This window comes from Moschus berezovskii, chromosome 20, assembly GCF_049115385.1.
Source record: "Moschus berezovskii isolate FMDL1 chromosome 20, NW_MosBer_1.0, whole genome shotgun sequence".
In the NCBI taxonomy this organism is placed as follows: domain Eukaryota; kingdom Metazoa; phylum Chordata; class Mammalia; order Artiodactyla; family Moschidae; genus Moschus; species Moschus berezovskii.
The window spans coordinates 36,735,487-36,753,784 of record NC_142479.1 but is presented as its reverse complement, the minus strand read 5'-3'; the positions used below and the strand labels follow the sequence as shown (position 1 = coordinate 36,753,784).

General features: G+C 43.0%; 1 protein-coding gene across 3 annotated transcripts in view; it reads left to right on the top strand.

Annotated features, from left to right (window-relative positions):
• The window catches only part of ANKFY1 (ankyrin repeat and FYVE domain containing 1), a 71,508-nt gene that overhangs the window by 35,436 nt on the left and 17,774 nt on the right, over positions 1–18,298 (top strand). For all 3 annotated transcript variants that reach the window (XM_055403979.2, XM_088828798.1, XM_088828799.1), the window contains 8 exons: positions 1,396–1,519; positions 2,620–2,769; positions 4,269–4,434; positions 10,112–10,316; positions 12,007–12,075; positions 12,268–12,467; positions 14,657–14,754; positions 17,795–18,026. In XM_055403979.2, the coding sequence (XP_055259954.2) occupies positions 1,396–1,519; positions 2,620–2,769; positions 4,269–4,434; positions 10,112–10,316; positions 12,007–12,075; positions 12,268–12,467; positions 14,657–14,754; positions 17,795–18,026 (1,244 nt within the window). The remainder of the gene's footprint in view (positions 1–1,395; positions 1,520–2,619; positions 2,770–4,268; positions 4,435–10,111; positions 10,317–12,006; positions 12,076–12,267; positions 12,468–14,656; positions 14,755–17,794; positions 18,027–18,298) is intronic.

Sequence of the window (18,298 nt, the reverse complement as noted above, 5' to 3'; positions counted from 1 at the left end):
GAATCTCTTTTGTATTAGTTATTAAATTATGCGTCTTCCTTGAGAAGGACCTCAACTAGGAAGCGAGCATACCTACTGTGTACCTCAGACTGTGCAAATTGTACATGGTTTTCCTTTATCTTGAAAAACACTCACAGATCCTCTGGACCTCTGAAAGAGAGCATTATCCTTATTTCACAGAGGAGGAGAGGGGGGCACAAGGGAGCCCGTGTAGTTGGGCCCCTCAAATGCAGTGGACCTCAGCTTTGGTCTTTCTTACTTACCTGATGATTCACTTTGTGTCCATCACTATCTTCCCTTATGATGAGAACTTGGTTTTTGTGGGCACTGTGGGACAGAAGCAGCAGGGGGGTGTTGGGGTATTCGTTGAGACCAAATGAGGCCTCTTGGATGCCCTTGGAGGTGAACTTGACTTGTAGGGAGATGGGGCAGGCAAGAGAGGTGGGAGGACTGTGTCACTGCCTCCTTCCTCCCAGGCCTGGTGCTGTGGAGGCTCACCAAGGTTTTTGGGAATCCTAGGGTCGGGGGAGCCTGGTGGGCTTCCGTCTGTGGGGTCACACAGAGTCGGACACAACTGAAGTGACTTAGCAGCAGCAGCAGCAGCAGTATAGTGAAAACTTGGGGCTTCCCTGTTCTGCCTCTTGTAGTCTAGGATGTGTGCCTGCTTTGTGCTCCCAGAGACCTGTGTGCAACCCTGTCTTCCCTGACCTAGTTGGGGCTCTCTTACTAATGATTCTCAGAATCTTGTTGTTACTATTATGGTTACCAGGCTCTGTGGGACACCGTTGTAGCCAGGTCTTCTCTGTCCTGGTGTTCTGTAGTTTGTCTCTTAACTCAGTTGTTTCTATACATGATAGATTTTTAAAGTGGGCTTTCTAAACTCAGCTTTATTGAGTTACGATTCACATACCACATAGATCACCACATGGGAAGACTTTTAAGGAGGTATTCCTTTTGAGGCTTGGAGCCTCATATTTGAAGCTATTTCTAAACCACACTTGTGGCGTGATAGAGTTGTGCTAGTGGGAATTGCAAGCATGTCCCATACAGTTAAATATCGAAGGACTGAATTTGATGCATTTCATGTTTGACATTACAATCGCCTGTGTATATGATCAGTGAGTGTCATGTGGTTACTTTGAAGGCATTTGGTGTGTTATGCTTAACATGTTTATTTAAAGATTATTTGGATTCTGACCAGAATGAGCAATACAATAATGAAATTCTGGTACTTAGAGTAACTCAGCTACAGTTTATTCATAGCTACATTGCTTAAACCTTACACTTTAGTGTTATTGGACATAGCCAGCCAGTATACAGATTGTTGCTTTGGTTTGTTCATTTATGAATATATTGATCCTAACAATCCTGTTGATCACTGATACTCTCTCGTAGATGTGAGAAGGGTGTGATGTCTCTGGTGAATGTCAGGAACTGTATTCGCTTCTATCAGACTGCGGAGGAGCTGAATGCCAGCACATTGATGAACTACTGTGCAGAAATTATTGCAAGTCACTGGGTGAGTGTGAGGCTGAGGAGTGGGGGGGAAAAAAGCACCTTTGCTGGAAGTCAGGAGACCAGGGCTTGAGACCTGGTTCCACAGAAAGTTACCTCTGGCCCCTTGTTTCCTTTTATAACAAAATTGAAGGCTAAGTAGTTGCATTAGATGATCTGTGAGCTTTTGGCTCTAAAAGCCTCCTAGTTCTGATTTCAGAGTTGAAGGGCAGAAGATAGCCTGGCCAAGAAGCAGGCTTGGAACGATGGGACACACTCCTGCCTCGTCCTCCATCTGCAGGAGCCGTGGCTGAGCCTCACAAGCAGGTGCTGCTGTGGGGCCAGCAGGCCTGTGTGCTCAGCGGTGCCCGCTACGGGCTTTCTCTGCCTTCTCAGTGTCTGGAGGGCATTGTTAAATTAGACCTGCTCCCTTAGGTAGCTTTCATCATAAAGAAGAGGTTTTGCAGTTCTTGGTTGTCTGTTTTGCATTTTTTAAGAAAATCATGGCTAGCGCTGTTTTATAACCTAGTTTCTGCAAATTGTTTGGTATTCAACGACACTATGAGAAAAAGTGTCTTAACTGGATTTTGAAGAATTGAAACAGGAACCTTTCTGCTAAAATAGGTAGGGATTTAGAAATCTGCAATAGTAGAAACCGATAATTGTGGAAGTTCTGATTAATTCTGTTAGCGTCTTTGTGGGGCTAAGGGGAGGAGTCTGCTCTCACTAGAGGGCTCCTTGTGGCTGTGTCCTGTGGGGTGTCAGTGTTGCTCGTGCTTTACCATCTTACCCGGAGGCCGGGCGGTGCTGTGGTGAAGAATCCACGCTCGGGAGTGGGGGCGGGGGACGGGGAATGGGGTGGGCTCTTGGCTCCAGACCCCCACTCAGCTGTTCACTCTCTGTGTGAACCTGGGCAAGTTAATCAGCCTCTTTTTGCTTTACTTTCATCATCTGTGAATGGGGATAATACGAGTACCTACCTCGGGGTTTTTGTGAGAATTCAGTGAGTTGGGAAATGTTATAGTAGGGCCAGACACTTTCCAAGTGCTTCCTGAGAAATGTACATTGTCATTATTGTTGATATGTTGAATCTGTTCCACTTTTCACTGTCTTTTTAATCTGCAGGATGACTTACGGAAAGAGGACTTCAGCAGCATGAGTGCTCAGTTGTTATACAAAATGATCAAGTCTAAGACCGAATACCCATTACATAAAGCTATCAAAGTGGAGAGAGAAGATGTGGTCTTTCTTTATCTAATTGAAATGGACTCACAGGTACTCTGCCTTTTCCCCAAACTGCACTTCACTTGTTCTTCTCTGTAATGCTTCTCACTTCCTCTGAGCCATTCCTGGTCTTTAATGTACATGTTTCTACTAGTGGTTTGTTTGAAGCCACCTGAGCTTTTCCTCTCATACTTCTTAACATTCTTCCAGCCTCTGCCCATCACCCACTTCCAAAGACACTTCCACACTTTTAGGTAGTCATTTCAGCAGTATTTAACTTTCAGGTACTAATACCTGTTTTAGTTTTTCTTTTGCCACTGTTAGAAATTACCACAAAAATAAATAAACACACAGACACAGACACACACACACACATGAAATTACCACCAACCGGAATTTCCCCTTTGGCCAAGTGACTTAAGACTCTGTGCTCCCAGTGGGGCTTGGGTTCGATCTCTGGTCAGGGAATTGATCCCACGTGCTAAACTAAGAGTCTGCACGCCACAGCTGAAGATCCTGCGTGCCACAACTAAGACACAGAGCAGCCAAGTGAATAAATAAGTGCTTTTGGGAAATTTAACACAAACCCAGCGGCTTGGAGCAGTGCAAATTTATTATCTTATGGTTTTACAGGTTAGAAGTCCAGTTGTTGGCAGGCTGTGTTCCTTTCTGGTGGCTCTAGGGAAGCCTGCTTGCTTGGGTTGTTGGCAGAATGAAGATTCTGGTGACTATAGGACCAGCGTCCACATTTTCCTCCTGGCTGTGAGCTGAGTCAGGGCCATTCTCAGCTTCCAGCGGCCAGCACACTCCTTCACCCAGGGCCCTTTCCTCCCTCTTGAAAGCCAGCATGTCGGATCCAGTCTTTCTCATGTCACGTCTGTCTGAACTACTCTTCTGCTTCCCTCTTTCGCTTTTAGGGACTCATGTGAGTAGATAAATCGGGCCCTCCTTGCAGGTCTGGGGTCCTTTCCCCCTTATAGAATCATTAACCTTAATCACATCTGCAGAGGGCCTTTCATTATGTGAGGTGACATAGTCACGGATTCTAGGGATTAGGACATGGACATATTTGGGAATGGTTTTCTGCTCACTGCACTGCCTTAGGGGAAATGGAGCTGCTCTAGACAGGTGGCTGTGTCATGTGTTTTATCCTGGGTGTCCAGAGTGGGGGAGACCTTAAACTGCCGGGAGGAATTAGGTAGCTAAGCAGCAGTCTTTCATGAAGATGTGAGCTGGGCCCCATCAGGCTGTCTGACCCTCCATCCTGGTACTTGTATTCCTGCAGCAGCATCTGCGTGTCCCTCTTGTGTCATCTTCCATGGTGTTTGCACCTGCTCTGTGATCCCCGCTAGTCCTGGGCTCCCAGAAAGGCGTGTGCCCTGAGGAGACCCGAGAGAAGTTTGTGAATTCAGTTGAATTTGGAGAGTAAGCTATAGTAATTTATAGGACTAAAATCTGATATTGTATGAGGTGATATTGAAGAGTCAAGGCCCGAGAGTCAGTTGTCTTCTCTACTGGCTGTGTGCTGATGTAGGAATTTCTCTATGCAGCTCCCCGGGAAACTGAATGAGCTGGATCATAACGGAGACCTTGCGTTAGATCTAGCCCTTTCCCGACGCCTGGAGAGTATCGCCACCACGCTGGTTAATCACAAAGCTGACGTGGACATGGTGGACAAGAACGGCTGGAGCTTGTTACATAAAGGAATCCAAAGAGGTAGGAAAAACTGTGTTTTATATTTTTCTACGTGGGCAATTTTACTTCTATCCAAGAAACTTTCAAAGACTCTCTGACCCTGTTCCATAGACTCTCAAAGCCTTCTTGAGTCTGTACTTGGCAGGCAGCAGACTTAGAATTTGTGATCAGTGGGTCACAGGAGAGACTGAAGAGCTGTTGCCTCATGCCTTGTTGGTTAGGCTCTTCAGAGTCCCAGAAGATCAGAGAGATGGTACTTACAGAAAGAAAGCACCTTTTACTTGTAAGCAGTCAGTGTGTTACTTGCTCATCCAGTATGTTACTTTCTTCAGAAATTGTGCCAGGAAGACTTTACTCGTATCAGTTAATACAAGAGAAGGAAAGTTCCAGGAACACAAATATTAAAACCTATTCTTGGATTCAGAATTTTCACTTTTACAAACTGGATTTCTCATCTAGCATGGCAAAGTGATAACATTTCATTTTGTTCTAATTGAAATTATAGCTCTATTTGAGTACATTGTCATTAATAGTGGGCAGTTATGTAAGTGGCAGAATTACAATCAAAGCATTTTCATCTTACTGAATTAAAAGGGGAAAAGTACTAGTCTTTGGTTTTTCCCATGACCTTAGTTCTAAGTCTCAAATGGATCCTGCCTGACTCTACTTGGCAGTAGTCTCTTTTTTTGGCCCTGCTACACAGCATGTGGAATCTTAGTTCCCCAACCAGGGATCAGACTCACACCCCTTGCATTGGCAGCTCAGTCTTAACCACTGGACTGCCAGGGAAGCCCCTGCAATAGTCTTTTTTTTTGACAGAGTGAGAAGCCCTATAGGGGTAGAGTTCTAGTGTGGCCTGAAAGCTTTCAGATGACTCAGAGCCTTCATTTTATAGAGGGATGGATGACTTGATTGAAGTACTTGGCCATGGCCACATTTTGTTTACATGTAGACATCAAAAACAGGACACACTGGTTTCTCCACATTTTAATTATGTGTATTTAACCTTCCAGTTGTGCATTATTATTCTGTTATAATCTCTGCTGTGCTTTTGCTGTTCACAAGTTGCTCCTAGCTGGTGGGGTGTTGTTACTTCAAATATGGTCCTGTTGCAGCTGTGGCTTTGCCCTTTTTGGGCAAGTTTTAATATAAATCTCCCTCTAAGTCATGTGTTAGAGTGTTAAGAGTGCTGGCTGATGAAGAGGAAAATTTTGTTCATCATCATTGAGAAGGAAATCCTTAGAGTATGTGAGTGTCAAGAGTAGATGCCTTTTCCCCCAAGCATCCCTCTGCACTGCGCAAAGCCACTGGGTGCTTAGCACTGAGTGTGTGTTCAGTGGGAAAAGTTTCCACTGCATCGGGAACTGTTCTTTCCCATACTGTTCAGTGTCTGAGATGTTTATTTTGGAAACAGATACACTTGTTACTAAAAAAACAATCTCAGAATCATGTATCAGAATTTCCTCTTAGGGACTTAAATTCTTATGTGTGATGAAAAAACATCTTTGATGAGTTATTAAATATTTTGATGACTGCTTGGTTACGAGAATTGCCAAGAATTGGTGATGCATTTTTGATGCTGATTTTCAGATGATTCAGTCTTGCTCTCTGAATTCATTAGTTGCTTGCAAGCATGGCGGTTGCAGTGTGGACATAATAAGCTTGATTGTTGCTCAGCTGGCAGAGTGTGGCATTCTGTGGAGGACAGAGCACTGGTGTTGGAGCCTGAGGTCCCACAGTTTGAATCCTGGCTTGTCCACTTACTCTGTGGTCTTGGACAAATCACATAACCATTCCTGAGTCTCCTTTTCCTCACCTCTAAAGTGAGAATTATTGTGCTTTACTGGTTGTTGGGAGACTGTGAGACAGTAACACACTCAACCCAGTGACTGCCATGTGGTAGGCTCTGCCCTTGCCCTGTGTGAAATGCCATAACCAACTTCATTTTCTGTAGGGATCTTTTTTCATTTTTCCTTCTTCAGCTTGAGCTGTCAGTCTGTTGACCTGCCCACATGATTGAGTTGAGTAATATACTTAAAATTTGACTGTTAACCTTACTTTAAGTTCATTATCATATAAGTGAAGCTCTTTAATACATGAGATTTTGGTCTGGTTGTGGGCACACATTAGAATCTCTCACCAGAAGAGTCAGTGATCATCCTAATAACCAAGTGTACCGATCAATTTCAAGAATGTGTCTGTAAAAGAGGGAGATTGTTATTAAAAAAAAAAAAGTTGAGTCTGTGAGTGAGCCTGCAGGGGATGTTCATGTGACCAGAGAGATGCTATCTCCTCTGATTAGCTGGATCTGGGCAAGAAGATGAATACTTGCCCTTTTCTCTCCTTTTTTTAGCCATACCACACGGTTTGTGGGATCTTAGTTCCAAGATCAGGGTTTAAATCCGGGTCCACAGCAGTGAAAACCCAAGTCTTAACCACTGAATCGCCGGGAAAGTCTCGCATCCTTGCTCTTTAATAACATTCTTCTTGTGCTTATTTTCCTTGATCATTGGCATCCATCAGTGGGCCTCTTAAGCAGCGTGCTCCTGTCTAAGTGCTTGTATTGGTTTGTAGATGATCCCACCAATTGGAGCAGCTTGAGATGCAGCTTTTAGTTTTAATTACACAGAGGCAAGGGTACAGCATCACTGGTTGGATTCAGATGGGTGGAATAATAAATAATTTTTTATATCTTAATCCCTTTTAAAAAGAATCATAGTTTTTAGATTAGATTTACTTTATGAGAGCCAAAGTTTGTTGTTGTTTTTTTAAAGCTTATACATACAAGCATACATACAATACATGCACCCCACACAAAAAGTTACTTAGGAAGTTTTGGAAACTGAAAATTGACAGTGTTTTACACTAACAGAAAGTCAGCCCATGGATATAAAACCCAAAGGAAACAGACAACTGCCATCAAGAAAGCAGAACAAAGGGAGGGAATAGAAAATGCCCAAAGCACTATTTTTAAAGTTTTTGACAGCAGAAAAACTTTTAGATGGGGAATGCCTATACCAGACTTTCAACCTATAAAACTGCAAGATAATAAATTTGTATTGCTTTAAGCCACTGGATTTATTTAATTTAATGAAATGTAATTATTTAATTTAATGAAAGTTACTGCCCGGTCCCTGAATGAAACTTCAGTTAGAGAAGTTTCATTGAAACAAAAATTCCCTGTGGATTTTTTTAAAACCATTAACTGCATTGTTAGGAATATTTTTATATGGATAAGTCATTGTAGTAATGCCTCATTTCCTTGGTGGTGTTGAGGAGTGAAGTGATGAAGTAACCAGAACTGTTAGGCACCAAGCAGTTTTTTTCTTAACGATTTTCTGAAGGAAACTGTTCTAAAATATATTAGAAGTCTTCTTACTGTCAAAAAACTATAAATGGTGCTTTGGGCATTTTCTGTTCCCTCCCTTTGTTCTGCTTTTTTGATGTCAGTTGTCTATTTCCTCTAGGTTTTATATCCATGGGCTTACTTTCTGTTAATGCAAAACAGTGTCAATTTTCACTTTCCAATAATTCCTAAATAATTCTTTGTGTGGGGTGCATATATTGTATGTATTTATATATGTATAAGGGCTTCCCTGGTGGCTCAGAGGGTAGAGCGTCTGCTGGCAATGCTGGAGACCCAGGTTCAATCCCTGGGTCAGGAAGATCCCCTGGAGCAGAAAATGGCAACCCACTGCAGTACTCTAGCTTGGAAAATCCCATGGATGGAGAAGCCTCATAGGCTATAGTTCATGGGGTTGCAAAGAGCCGTACACGACCGAGCGACTTCACTTTCATATATATATATAAACTTAAAAAAAAAAAAACTTTGACTCTTATTAATGGAGTAAATCTAATCTAAAAACTATGATTCTTTTTAAAAGGGCTTAAGATATATAAACAAATTTATTATGCCATCCTCCTGAATCCAATCATTGATGCTGTACCCTTGTTTCTGTGTGCAGTCTTGCCCCAGTTTATCTTCTTGTGTATAGTGTATTATAAGTGTCTCACTGACACATCTTACTTTTGCTTTACTGTCTATTAACTATTTAGTTTGGAATATATGCCAAGCTTAAAGATAATGAAACCATATTTTATCTCTCCTCCAGTGCATTATTTATCAGGCTTGTCATTTTAAGGCTCTCTGTCCTCATAATTCTAAATTTTCTTCCACTTCCAGAATGTAGGTGGCTCTCTCTAAGATACTTTATTCTACTGCTGATGTATAGTTTTTATATATTCTCTGCTAGACTGAATCTCTGTGGGATTTGTCCATGTTACAAATGAGAACCCCAAAATGTCTATGTGCATATGGACAGCAAAGGGCGACCAGCCTAGTCCCCAGATATACATGTTACCTGTTGTTTTCAGAGCTCCACAGACATCTTTTTGTCAAGAAATCTAAGCTTTGGTCCTTTGCACACAATTCTGGTAAAAATTGTGTTTTCCCCTTCCCTCCCCAAGAAAAGAATCAGGGACAGAAGAATGAAAATATTTCAGAATGGGCTGGTTAGAGAACTCTTCAGTTGCCTAAGATCATAACTGATTGGAATTGGAGCCATTCAGTTAAAGTGGAACCTTATAGCCTCAACCTGTTAATCCATTTTCCTCCCAAACATTTCCCTGATGTCTGTTACGTATAAGACAGTGGATGGATACAAAAATAAATCAGGGTTTCGCTGGTGGCTCCCTGGTAAAGAATCCACCTGCCAGTGTAGGAGACACAAGTTTGATCCCTCATCTGGAAAGATCCTGTGTGCTGCAGAGCAGCTAAACCCACACATCACAACTACTGAGCCTGAGCTCTGAAGCCTGGGAGCCGCAGCTGCTCAGCCCATGTGCTGCAGCTGCTGAAGCCTGCATGCCCTAGGGCCCATGCTTCGCAACAAGAGAAGCCACTGCAATGAGAAACCCAAGCATTGCTCACCACAACTAGAGAAAAGCCCACAACAGTAATGAAGACCCAGCACAGCCAAAAAATTTTAAAAAAAAGCTATAAAGAAAGGAAATCAGACCTGGTCCTACCAGAATATGTGGGGCCTGTGGTAGCCTAGCTCCCCTCACTGCCAGAGCTTACACACTCCAGCAGCAAGGTAGTTCCTTGGAAGAAGGAATAGAGTGGGTGAGAAATTCCAGATGATGTTGAAATTCCATGTTTAAGAAGACTAGACGCAAATGAGCATGGGAATCCAGATAACAGACTTGAAAGCTTGGCCGCTCCTGAAATCCTTACCCCCTTCTCAGTGTTCAGAGCACAGAAGTGTGGTCGAAGCAGATGAAATGATATTGCAAGATATAAAAGAAAGCTTCCCATAAATGCCTTTGTGAGAGCCACTGCAAGTATAGCAGGTTAGAGGCAGGCAGGTACTGCTTAGGGACAGGCTGTGATCAGGAATGAGGGAGGGAGGTAAATTGTGTTGGGGAGGAATCTTTGGAACTCTTTATGAGAGGTGATGACCAGAAGAATTTGAAGGATAGAAGCCTGGTATACTCAAGATTGTAATGTACTGCAGCGAGGGGTTGGGACAGATGGCAGCAGGCAGTCGGTGGCTGAAGCGAGTATGTTAAGGCCATGGTCTCAATGATGAGGTCTTCTGTCTACACTTACTGACCAGTACCTTTGAGGAAGCACTGGTTGGAGTAGCTCGCCCTGACTGTTGTCATCTGACCATTTCCTTTCTTGTTCCCTTTCAAGGAGATCTCTTTGCTGCCACTTTCCTCATTAAGAATGGGGCCTTGGTCAATGCTGCCACATTGGGTGCCCAGGAGACACCATTGCACCTCGTCGCGTCGTACAATTCAAAGAAACACTCAGCAGCTGTGATGTCCGAGATGGCACAGCTCACAGAGGCCCTCCTGCAGGCTGGCGCAAATCCCAACATGCAGGACAGCAAGGGCAGGTAAGCCGGGGCGCAGGTTGGCTGCCCTGAGCACGGTTCCCAGCGTGTTATTTTCTGGTGGCACATTACTGGCAGATGGGGACTTTGTGGTTTTTAGTCCAGCGTTAGTCTGAATTCTGTTATTCTGTTGAAGTCCCGAACATTGATCTGTTTGCAAATAAGAGACAACTAAGGCCGGAGACCCATGGGGAAGCCATTTCCCTCTTGGGTAACTGCGGTCCTTGGGTTTTTAAGCAGTTTCTGACATCTCCAGAGTGGTCATCCAGTCCATCTCCTCTAGGGAACTTTATTCCCTCGTCTTTTTTAGAGCTCATTGGATGCTTTGAGGAAGAATACACTGTTGCAAAGCAGTCTGTTTTATTTCTGTGGGGTCTAATTGTATTAATCCCAGTTCCACTTTCTTGTAAACACTGCCACTTTAGACATCTCTACATGCATAAGTTGCTATCTTCCACAGCACGTCCCTTTCTGCACTGACAGTTGTGTCATGTTCCTTTTGTCCCTTCCCGGAAATATTCGATTGAGGATTCCTTATACTTTAGAATCTGAGAAAGGGTTGCTTGTCTTTGGAACAGTAGTGCGGGAGGCATTGAAGGGGAGTTAAGCCACCTGAATCACCAACAATAGAGGACCCAATTTTTACCCTAGCAGCTCAGTATTGTATACATTCAGAAAACCCTCTCAGAAAATAACTGTGAGGTCACTGGAATAGGAAAATAGATTTGTGTGATGGCTAAGGTACTTGTATTGGAGAAGGCAGTGGCACCCCACTCCAGTACTCTTGCTTGGAAAATCCCATGGACGGCGGAGCCTGGTAGGCTGCAGTCCATGGGGTCACTAAGAGTCGGACACCACTGAGCGACTTCACTTTCACTTTTCCCTTTCATGCATTGGAGAAGGAAATGGCAACCCACTCCAGTGTTCTTGCCTGGAGAATCCCAGGGATGGGGGAGCCTGGTAGGAGGCCATCTGTGGGGTCGCACAGAGTCTGACACGACTGAAGTGACTTAGCAGTAGCAGCAAGGTACTTATATAAGGTGACTGTCCATGGACTCAATATAATATCATAATTATCTCATTTCTCAAGGTAATTGCATCCTTTTTTTTCTCCTTCTGGTGATTGTCCTTAATTTTTTCCCTCCCAGCTGCAATAAACTGTGGTGTTCTGTAGCTCTGAGACATATGCCAGCCTGAGAGTCCCTGTGCTCTGTGGTGGCGTCTTCCTCAGGGCACATGAGAACTAAATAAAAGCAGTGACAAGTGATAAAATGCCATTTTAGTCAGTTCCTGCCTGTTGCCATTCAGAATGTGTTTGAGTCTAACAGAGAAATATGGGAAGAAAAATATTTCAAAATTTTGTGGAGGTTAGGTAGGGGGAAGTAGGTGTACCTATGGCAGAAACTGCTGTTTTAAAAACATGAGTATATACACATTCATTGAGTCAGTATTTTTTTATATCTTTTCCTTTCATTGATTCTTGTATTTTTGGCTACTGAATAAATTGTAACATATAATCAAATCCATTTTCATCCTTTGATTCTTGGTCATGGCTTTGGAAAATTGTTTACCAGGGTAGAAAAAGACTGTGGCAGAAATGTGGAATTTCCTGTGGATTCTAATCACCACCTGCTGTGAGTAGTCCTGAACTGGGCATGTCCAGAATTGACACCTCTTCTTTTTCATACCACAGGACTCCCTTACACTTATCCATCATGGCCAGGAATGAATACGTGTTTAATCAGCTTCTGCAGTGTAAACAGTACGTAGGGATCCCTGGAGCAATGAAAGAGCTGTTGGGAGGGTGGGATTGTGAGTGAAAAATAATGCTCTTAAAATGTCTTTTAGCATTATCAATTTTAAGAAGTAAAAAATGTCCTTCAGAATGAGACTGTTGACAGTACAAAGTGTCTGAAGACAATTGTACTTGGTTCACATTGCTTCCTTATTTCAGGTTAGATTTAGAGCTGAAAGACCACGAGGGCAGCACAGCTTTGTGGCTTGCCGTGCAGTACATCACTGTGTCTTCCGACCAGTCCGTAAACCCCTTCGAGGACCTCCCTGTGGTAAACGGGACTTCATTTGACGAAAACAGCTTTGCAGCCAGACTCATTCAGCGTGGCAGCAACACCAATGCACCTGACACAGTAACAGGTAAAGCACAGCAGGCCCCTGAGAGCTGATGCTCAAGTCTAAGACTCCAGGAGATACTAGTCAGTGCTTTTACCAAAACTCTGGAAACTGAGAGGAATGCTGTTATGAGAATTATTTTGTATTTAATTTTAACTGTAGTAAAAAGTCTGATCTTGGGCTTCAAGAAATTTAGCCAGACTGTTAACCTGAAAACACTTCTGTTTGTTTAATGCAGTGAGATTCAGTCTTTCTGGACTCAGAACTCTTTTTACCCTCTTAAAAATTATATCCCAAAGGACTTTTGTTTAAGTGGATATCTTTGATATTTACCATATTAGAAATTTAAACTGAGAAAATTTTTAAAGAGGTATTAATTAATAATAATAACAAACCATTTTATGTTAACCTGTAACATTTTTTATGAAAAATAACTTTCAAGACAAAATTTAGTTGGAAGAGTGACCTGGTTTCTAATATCTGAAACTATATTCAGTCTTCTGAGATACATTGTTTGGTTAAAAAAATGCCCTCACGCAATTAGTAGTGGAAAAACGGAGGCATAAATTTTAAGAGCCTTTTCAGATAATTGTGGATGTATTTGTTTGATACTATAGCAGAATTTATCAAAGGATAATTTTTTTTAAAGTTAGTTGCAGTATGGAATCTGAAGCTATATCAATGAACTTTTTGTACTGTTATATTAAAATCCATGATCTGTATGTGCTTTGAATGGATCTTTTCTCCGTACATGATTTTGTAACATGGTGCTTTAGTGGTTTGGAAAATCTTGTTTTCCTGGGTTATGCAGATCTTCAAAATGATCATTTATTTAGAGTCACATTTGTTAATATCACTAGTAATCTCATTAGAAAAGTCTTTCAATATTGAGGAGCTGTTAAACTTAACAGTTGCAGACACGTTTTCCAAAGTTTTAGTTTTCACTTGCGCGATCATATTTTATCATTTGGTAGAGATAGTGCCAATTATTTTTCTTAAAGAGGCTCACTTTAAGAAAGTGTCTACCAGATATCATTTATGAATAACCATAGCTTATTAGTTGTCATTCTTACAAGTAAAAATGGTGCTCCATGAAAAAAACTGTTAGTTCAGTTTGCAGTCAAAACAACGGCTTTCCTTTGTGACAGCTGTTGTAACATCCTTCATGCATACTTCTTATTTGTCACACAGTTTTATTTAATTCATTTAATTTTGGCCGCACTGTGCTGCAGGCAAGATTGTTAATTTTTCTTGCCGGTTCTGTCAACTTGACATTATATACTTTTGGTTTAATAGAAGTTCAGGAATATTATTTTTTCCTTGTTGCGATTTTCACATACATGTAATAACATGGCAGTATTTTGTCTCATTGCTTTACCTTGTTTTTAGTACTGGTATTTAATTTAATTTGACTTTTCAAATAACATAGCTGTAGAACATGAGACTTTGTATTTATCCAAAAAGGGCATAAATTTTAATAGACAGCACCGTTCTGGGACTAAAACCACTTCGAAAGGAAAGGAAGAAAAAAAATTGATTTTTTTTCCTAAGATTTTTATTTAGAAAGCAGTGCTAACTAAAACATTTCTAGGCCAAGAATAAACATATTTAAGGCTATAGGAGTAAAACAAGTGTTTAAGGAGCATTTTCTGATAGAACTTCAGCTCACAGTGTCTTCAGAATGGTTATCTACCCCAGAGGTTCTCAGAGATGACTTCCCAGCCCTCACTGCCCAAGCAACATTTGGCAACATCTGTTGGCAGTTTTGATTGTTACAGTAAGGTTGAGAGGGCTACTGGTATTTCTTGGGCAGAAGCCTGGGATACCAGTAAACATCACACCGTGTACAGGACAGCTCCTCACAGCAAAGAATTAGCTGGCCCAAGAAGTCAGTGGCTCTGCTGCTGAGAAATGTTCTTTCCAACCCCGGTAAGGAGATGAGACTTCCCCCTGGTCCTGGGTGGTGGCTAGTGGCAAATCCAGGAAGGAGTGCCGGTCTTCTGACTTCCAGATGAACTGTTTGCTCCCCACCCAGGCTCATCTTAGTCTGTGTGTCCACACACAGAGAGGGCCTGTGTGGACATAAGTGGTACCCACTTCCGGTGTGGGCTTGTCAGCTGTGAAAGGTGGTGGGGAAGGCAGGGTGTGTTGCAATGTGAACTTGCCCTAATTTTTATGCAAATGGAAGAATGAATATACCCATTTTCTCCTAGGAAATTGCTTACTACAGCGGGCAGCCGAAGCAGGAAATGAGGCAGCAGCTCTTTTCCTGGCAACCAATGCTGCCCACGTCAACCACAGGAACAAGTGGGTAAGTGTGACAGGGCAGCCAGGCAAAGCAGCTTTGCTCTTTGCTCTTCTGGAAGAAATGGCAGTGGCCGATGGGTAGGAAAAAACAGATTAGAATCTCTTCAATGTTTGTTAAAAAAAGAAAGAATACGTGGACATTGTTGAAAAAACCAGCATGTATCAGATGCTTTTATCCTCAGATATTGGTTGGTTGATTCATTCACCACCACTTCTTAAGCATTTGTGATGTCAGGTCCTAAACAATACACTGTGGACTTCACGGCTACTATAGATTAGCAGACACAGACACAAACCTATCATGTTAGCATCTTAATTTTTTATAACATTTTACATTTGCTAAGGTTTTCAGGTTTTCCTTAGCAAATGCAAAATGGATGGGTGCGAGTTGGTGATGTAGAGGAAAACCTGGCGTGCTGCAGTCCATTGGGTCACAAAGAGTCGGACACAACTGAGCGACTGGACTGAAGGTTTTTCTGTGTGCGTGTTTATTTAGTCTGCGTCTCACGCTAAGGCAGATGTCGCAGTGTTAAAGGGTAGTGGATCGATTCGGACGTTTCTGGCTTTACCAGATTTCCCGCTTCCCATTCTGCTGTATGTGGTCTCAGGCAAATTGCTTAACCTTTCTGAGCTTCAGTTTTCATCTGTAAAGTGAGTTTAGTGTTGATTTCAGAAAGTATGATTAAAGATCATACTTTAATATATGATAAAAAGAAATAAATTTATTTCTTTAATATAAGATAAAAAGAAATTTAAGTGTTTATTAGTGTAGCATCTGGGACTTTAGAAACTACATGATAGTTATTTTTACTTTATAATTTTCAGACAGAGAGGATGCGCTCATCTTTACGATCATGTTCATTTTATAACTACTTTGTGCCAGGAGCCTTAAGGTTATTATCCCTTTCAGTTCTCACAGTGGATCTAGAAGCAGTATGTATGTATTGAAGAGACATTAACACCCACTGTAAATCCCTCATTTCAGAGTCAAGAGCCTTGAGACTCTGGGAGGTTAAGTGGCTTAACCATAAGTTACCTACTTTGTCAGTAGCAGAGTCAGTATCATGGTGCAGGCCCTAGGACATGCGTTTGCACTTCTCTCAACAGTGCTGGGCAGGGCAGTAAATAGTAAGCTTGGTGTAGAAGACAATCCAATGTGTCATGGAAGCACAGGGGAGAGGGCAGAGCCGTTTTTTTTTTTACCATTAAGTGCCTACTGATCTATCTGCTCCTAAACCCACGGCTGGCATGCTCTCCAGCTAGAATGATAGCAAGGCCTATAGGCACCAGTGACTGGTTTCTTGGTTTTGTTCCTGCCATCATGTGTCTCTGCCTCTGTCTTTCTCTCTGCTGTATCATCCCTTTTGCTCACTGTTCATTTCTAATAACTACAGACATGCTCTATAGCTTCTCAAACTTGAAAAACATCCTCCCGTAGGCCCACAATATCTCCCAGCTGTACCTTCTCACCTTTGGCTGGCAGAGTGGAGGTCCAGGCTGGAGCCAGGAGGGAATCATCTTGATAAGCAGTGGCTTGTCCCAAGCTCTCATACTGGATTTGGACCCAGCAGGATGGGTTTCAGGGAGACCTGCAGCATGATGGTCCATGGGACCTCTGTGACTCTTAGAGACAAGGGTTGGAGAGTTGTTGGACCTAAGAAGAGAAGAAGGGAACTGACCAGGGGAGGAATTGTTGTGGGGAGGGCGAAAGCCATTTTGTGATTGTAGAACTCCTTTTTAAACATTTTAGGCGGGAGTATTCTGTAAGCAGTGGGAAAATTGGGTGTACACACAGGGCTGGGGAGCTGGGTTTGAAAGTCTCCTACTTGTAGATCCTGGTAGAAGCCATGGGGGTAGCTAAGCGAACCCAGGGAGGCTGTGTGGGGGAGAAGGGCTGGATCAGAAGGCTGCCTTGGGGAGGAGGCTCTATGGGGAGAAGGGACAATGGCCCCCTGGGGCTGGTGGGGGGGGAAGGAGCCAAATTCTTGTCACCCAGTGAGATCACAGTGGCAGGACCTACAGGAAATTCAGGACCCAGAATATCAAGAGACAGAAATAAAAGTCATTAGGTAAAAATGAGGAAATTATAAAACCCAGCTCAGAGAGTTCAAAGTGGTTCCCTTTGGAAAAAGAAAATTTTCTTTTTTAGGAAAAAGAAGGTGAGTTCTTGCTATTTTTCACAGCAAACCTTGTAAGTAAAGTTCTTGGACTCGACTTGGTCAATGAGTGTGTGTAGCTTCAATAGGAGCTGGTGCAGAGCAGAGTATTGATGGTGCAGGGCAGGGTGTTGATGGTGCAGGGCACGGTGTTGTTCCCATTTATCTGGGTAAAAATCCAACGTGTGTCTCCATATGTCCATGTATGTGTATTCACACATATATACATGTGTGTATGTCTCCCTGTGGCTATTCTGTCACTTGATAGAAACATGAACCTGGCAATGCTGCTTCCTTCAGGGGAGGATAGCTGGGTGACAGGGGCTAGGCGTGAGGGGAAGCTTCTTTTCACTGTATTCTCTTGTACCTTTTGAATATTGAATCAGGTACCTATAATGCCAATTTACAATGTTTTTAATTTTTAAAAGGGGGAGAAGGGGGTCTTTTCTTCATCAGAGTTCCAGATGAAGTTGGTACAAACTGGTCAGAGAAGCAGGGCTTAGTGTGGTGGTCGACAGACAGCACCACTTTATTGACGCTTGGAGGTCATCTGTGGTAGTTCTTTAATAACAGTCATGTATTATTTTTATAATTAGCTAAATAATTATAAAAGCAAAGTGAAGGGTGGAAATGCAGAAGAGGAGGATCCAGGGCGTTTGGAGGATGCTGGGAGGACATTGGAGGAATCTGGGACGATGGCACAGTGTGGGGGTGGGAAAGGAGACCTGAGGAGCGCGTGGGACAGAGGTCATGGAACTGGTGACAGGATGAGCCCTGGGCTGCATCTGGCGTAGGGACCTGTGTCGCAGCACATAGGCTGTCTTCGTCCCTTTGCGAAGGGGCTCCCAGCCTGAAGTGCTCTGACCAGGGCCACTTGTTTCCGTTCAGGGAGAAACCCCGCTGCACACAGCCTGTCGGCATGGCCTGGCCAACCTCACTGCAGAGCTGCTGCAGCAGGGGGCCAACCCAAACCTGCAGACAGAGGAGGCCCTGCTGTCCCCAAAGGAGGCCGTGTCCCTGTCCAGCTCAGCAGACAGCAGCGTCTACCTGCAGACGCCCCTGCACATGGCAATCGCCTATAATCATCCAGATGTGGTATCTGTCATCCTGGAGCAAAAAGGTAGGAATTTGGGGATCCTAGTCCCCAAAAGATGGAGGTTACTGCCCATCACCGTGACCTCTGAACTGTGGTTTAGAGTAGTTAATGACACAGTTGATGTTTCTCCTATTGGTGAGTTTTCTTACCCAGAAAATCCTTTGAGGTCCAACCAGATAAGTGTATAGTCTGGTTCTGGCTACAGTTTTTTCCTGTGTACATTTGTAGTATGGGGCCTGCCCACTTCACCTGTGGGATTAAGGTGTTAAAACCTTGTACTTCCCCTCACTTATTTT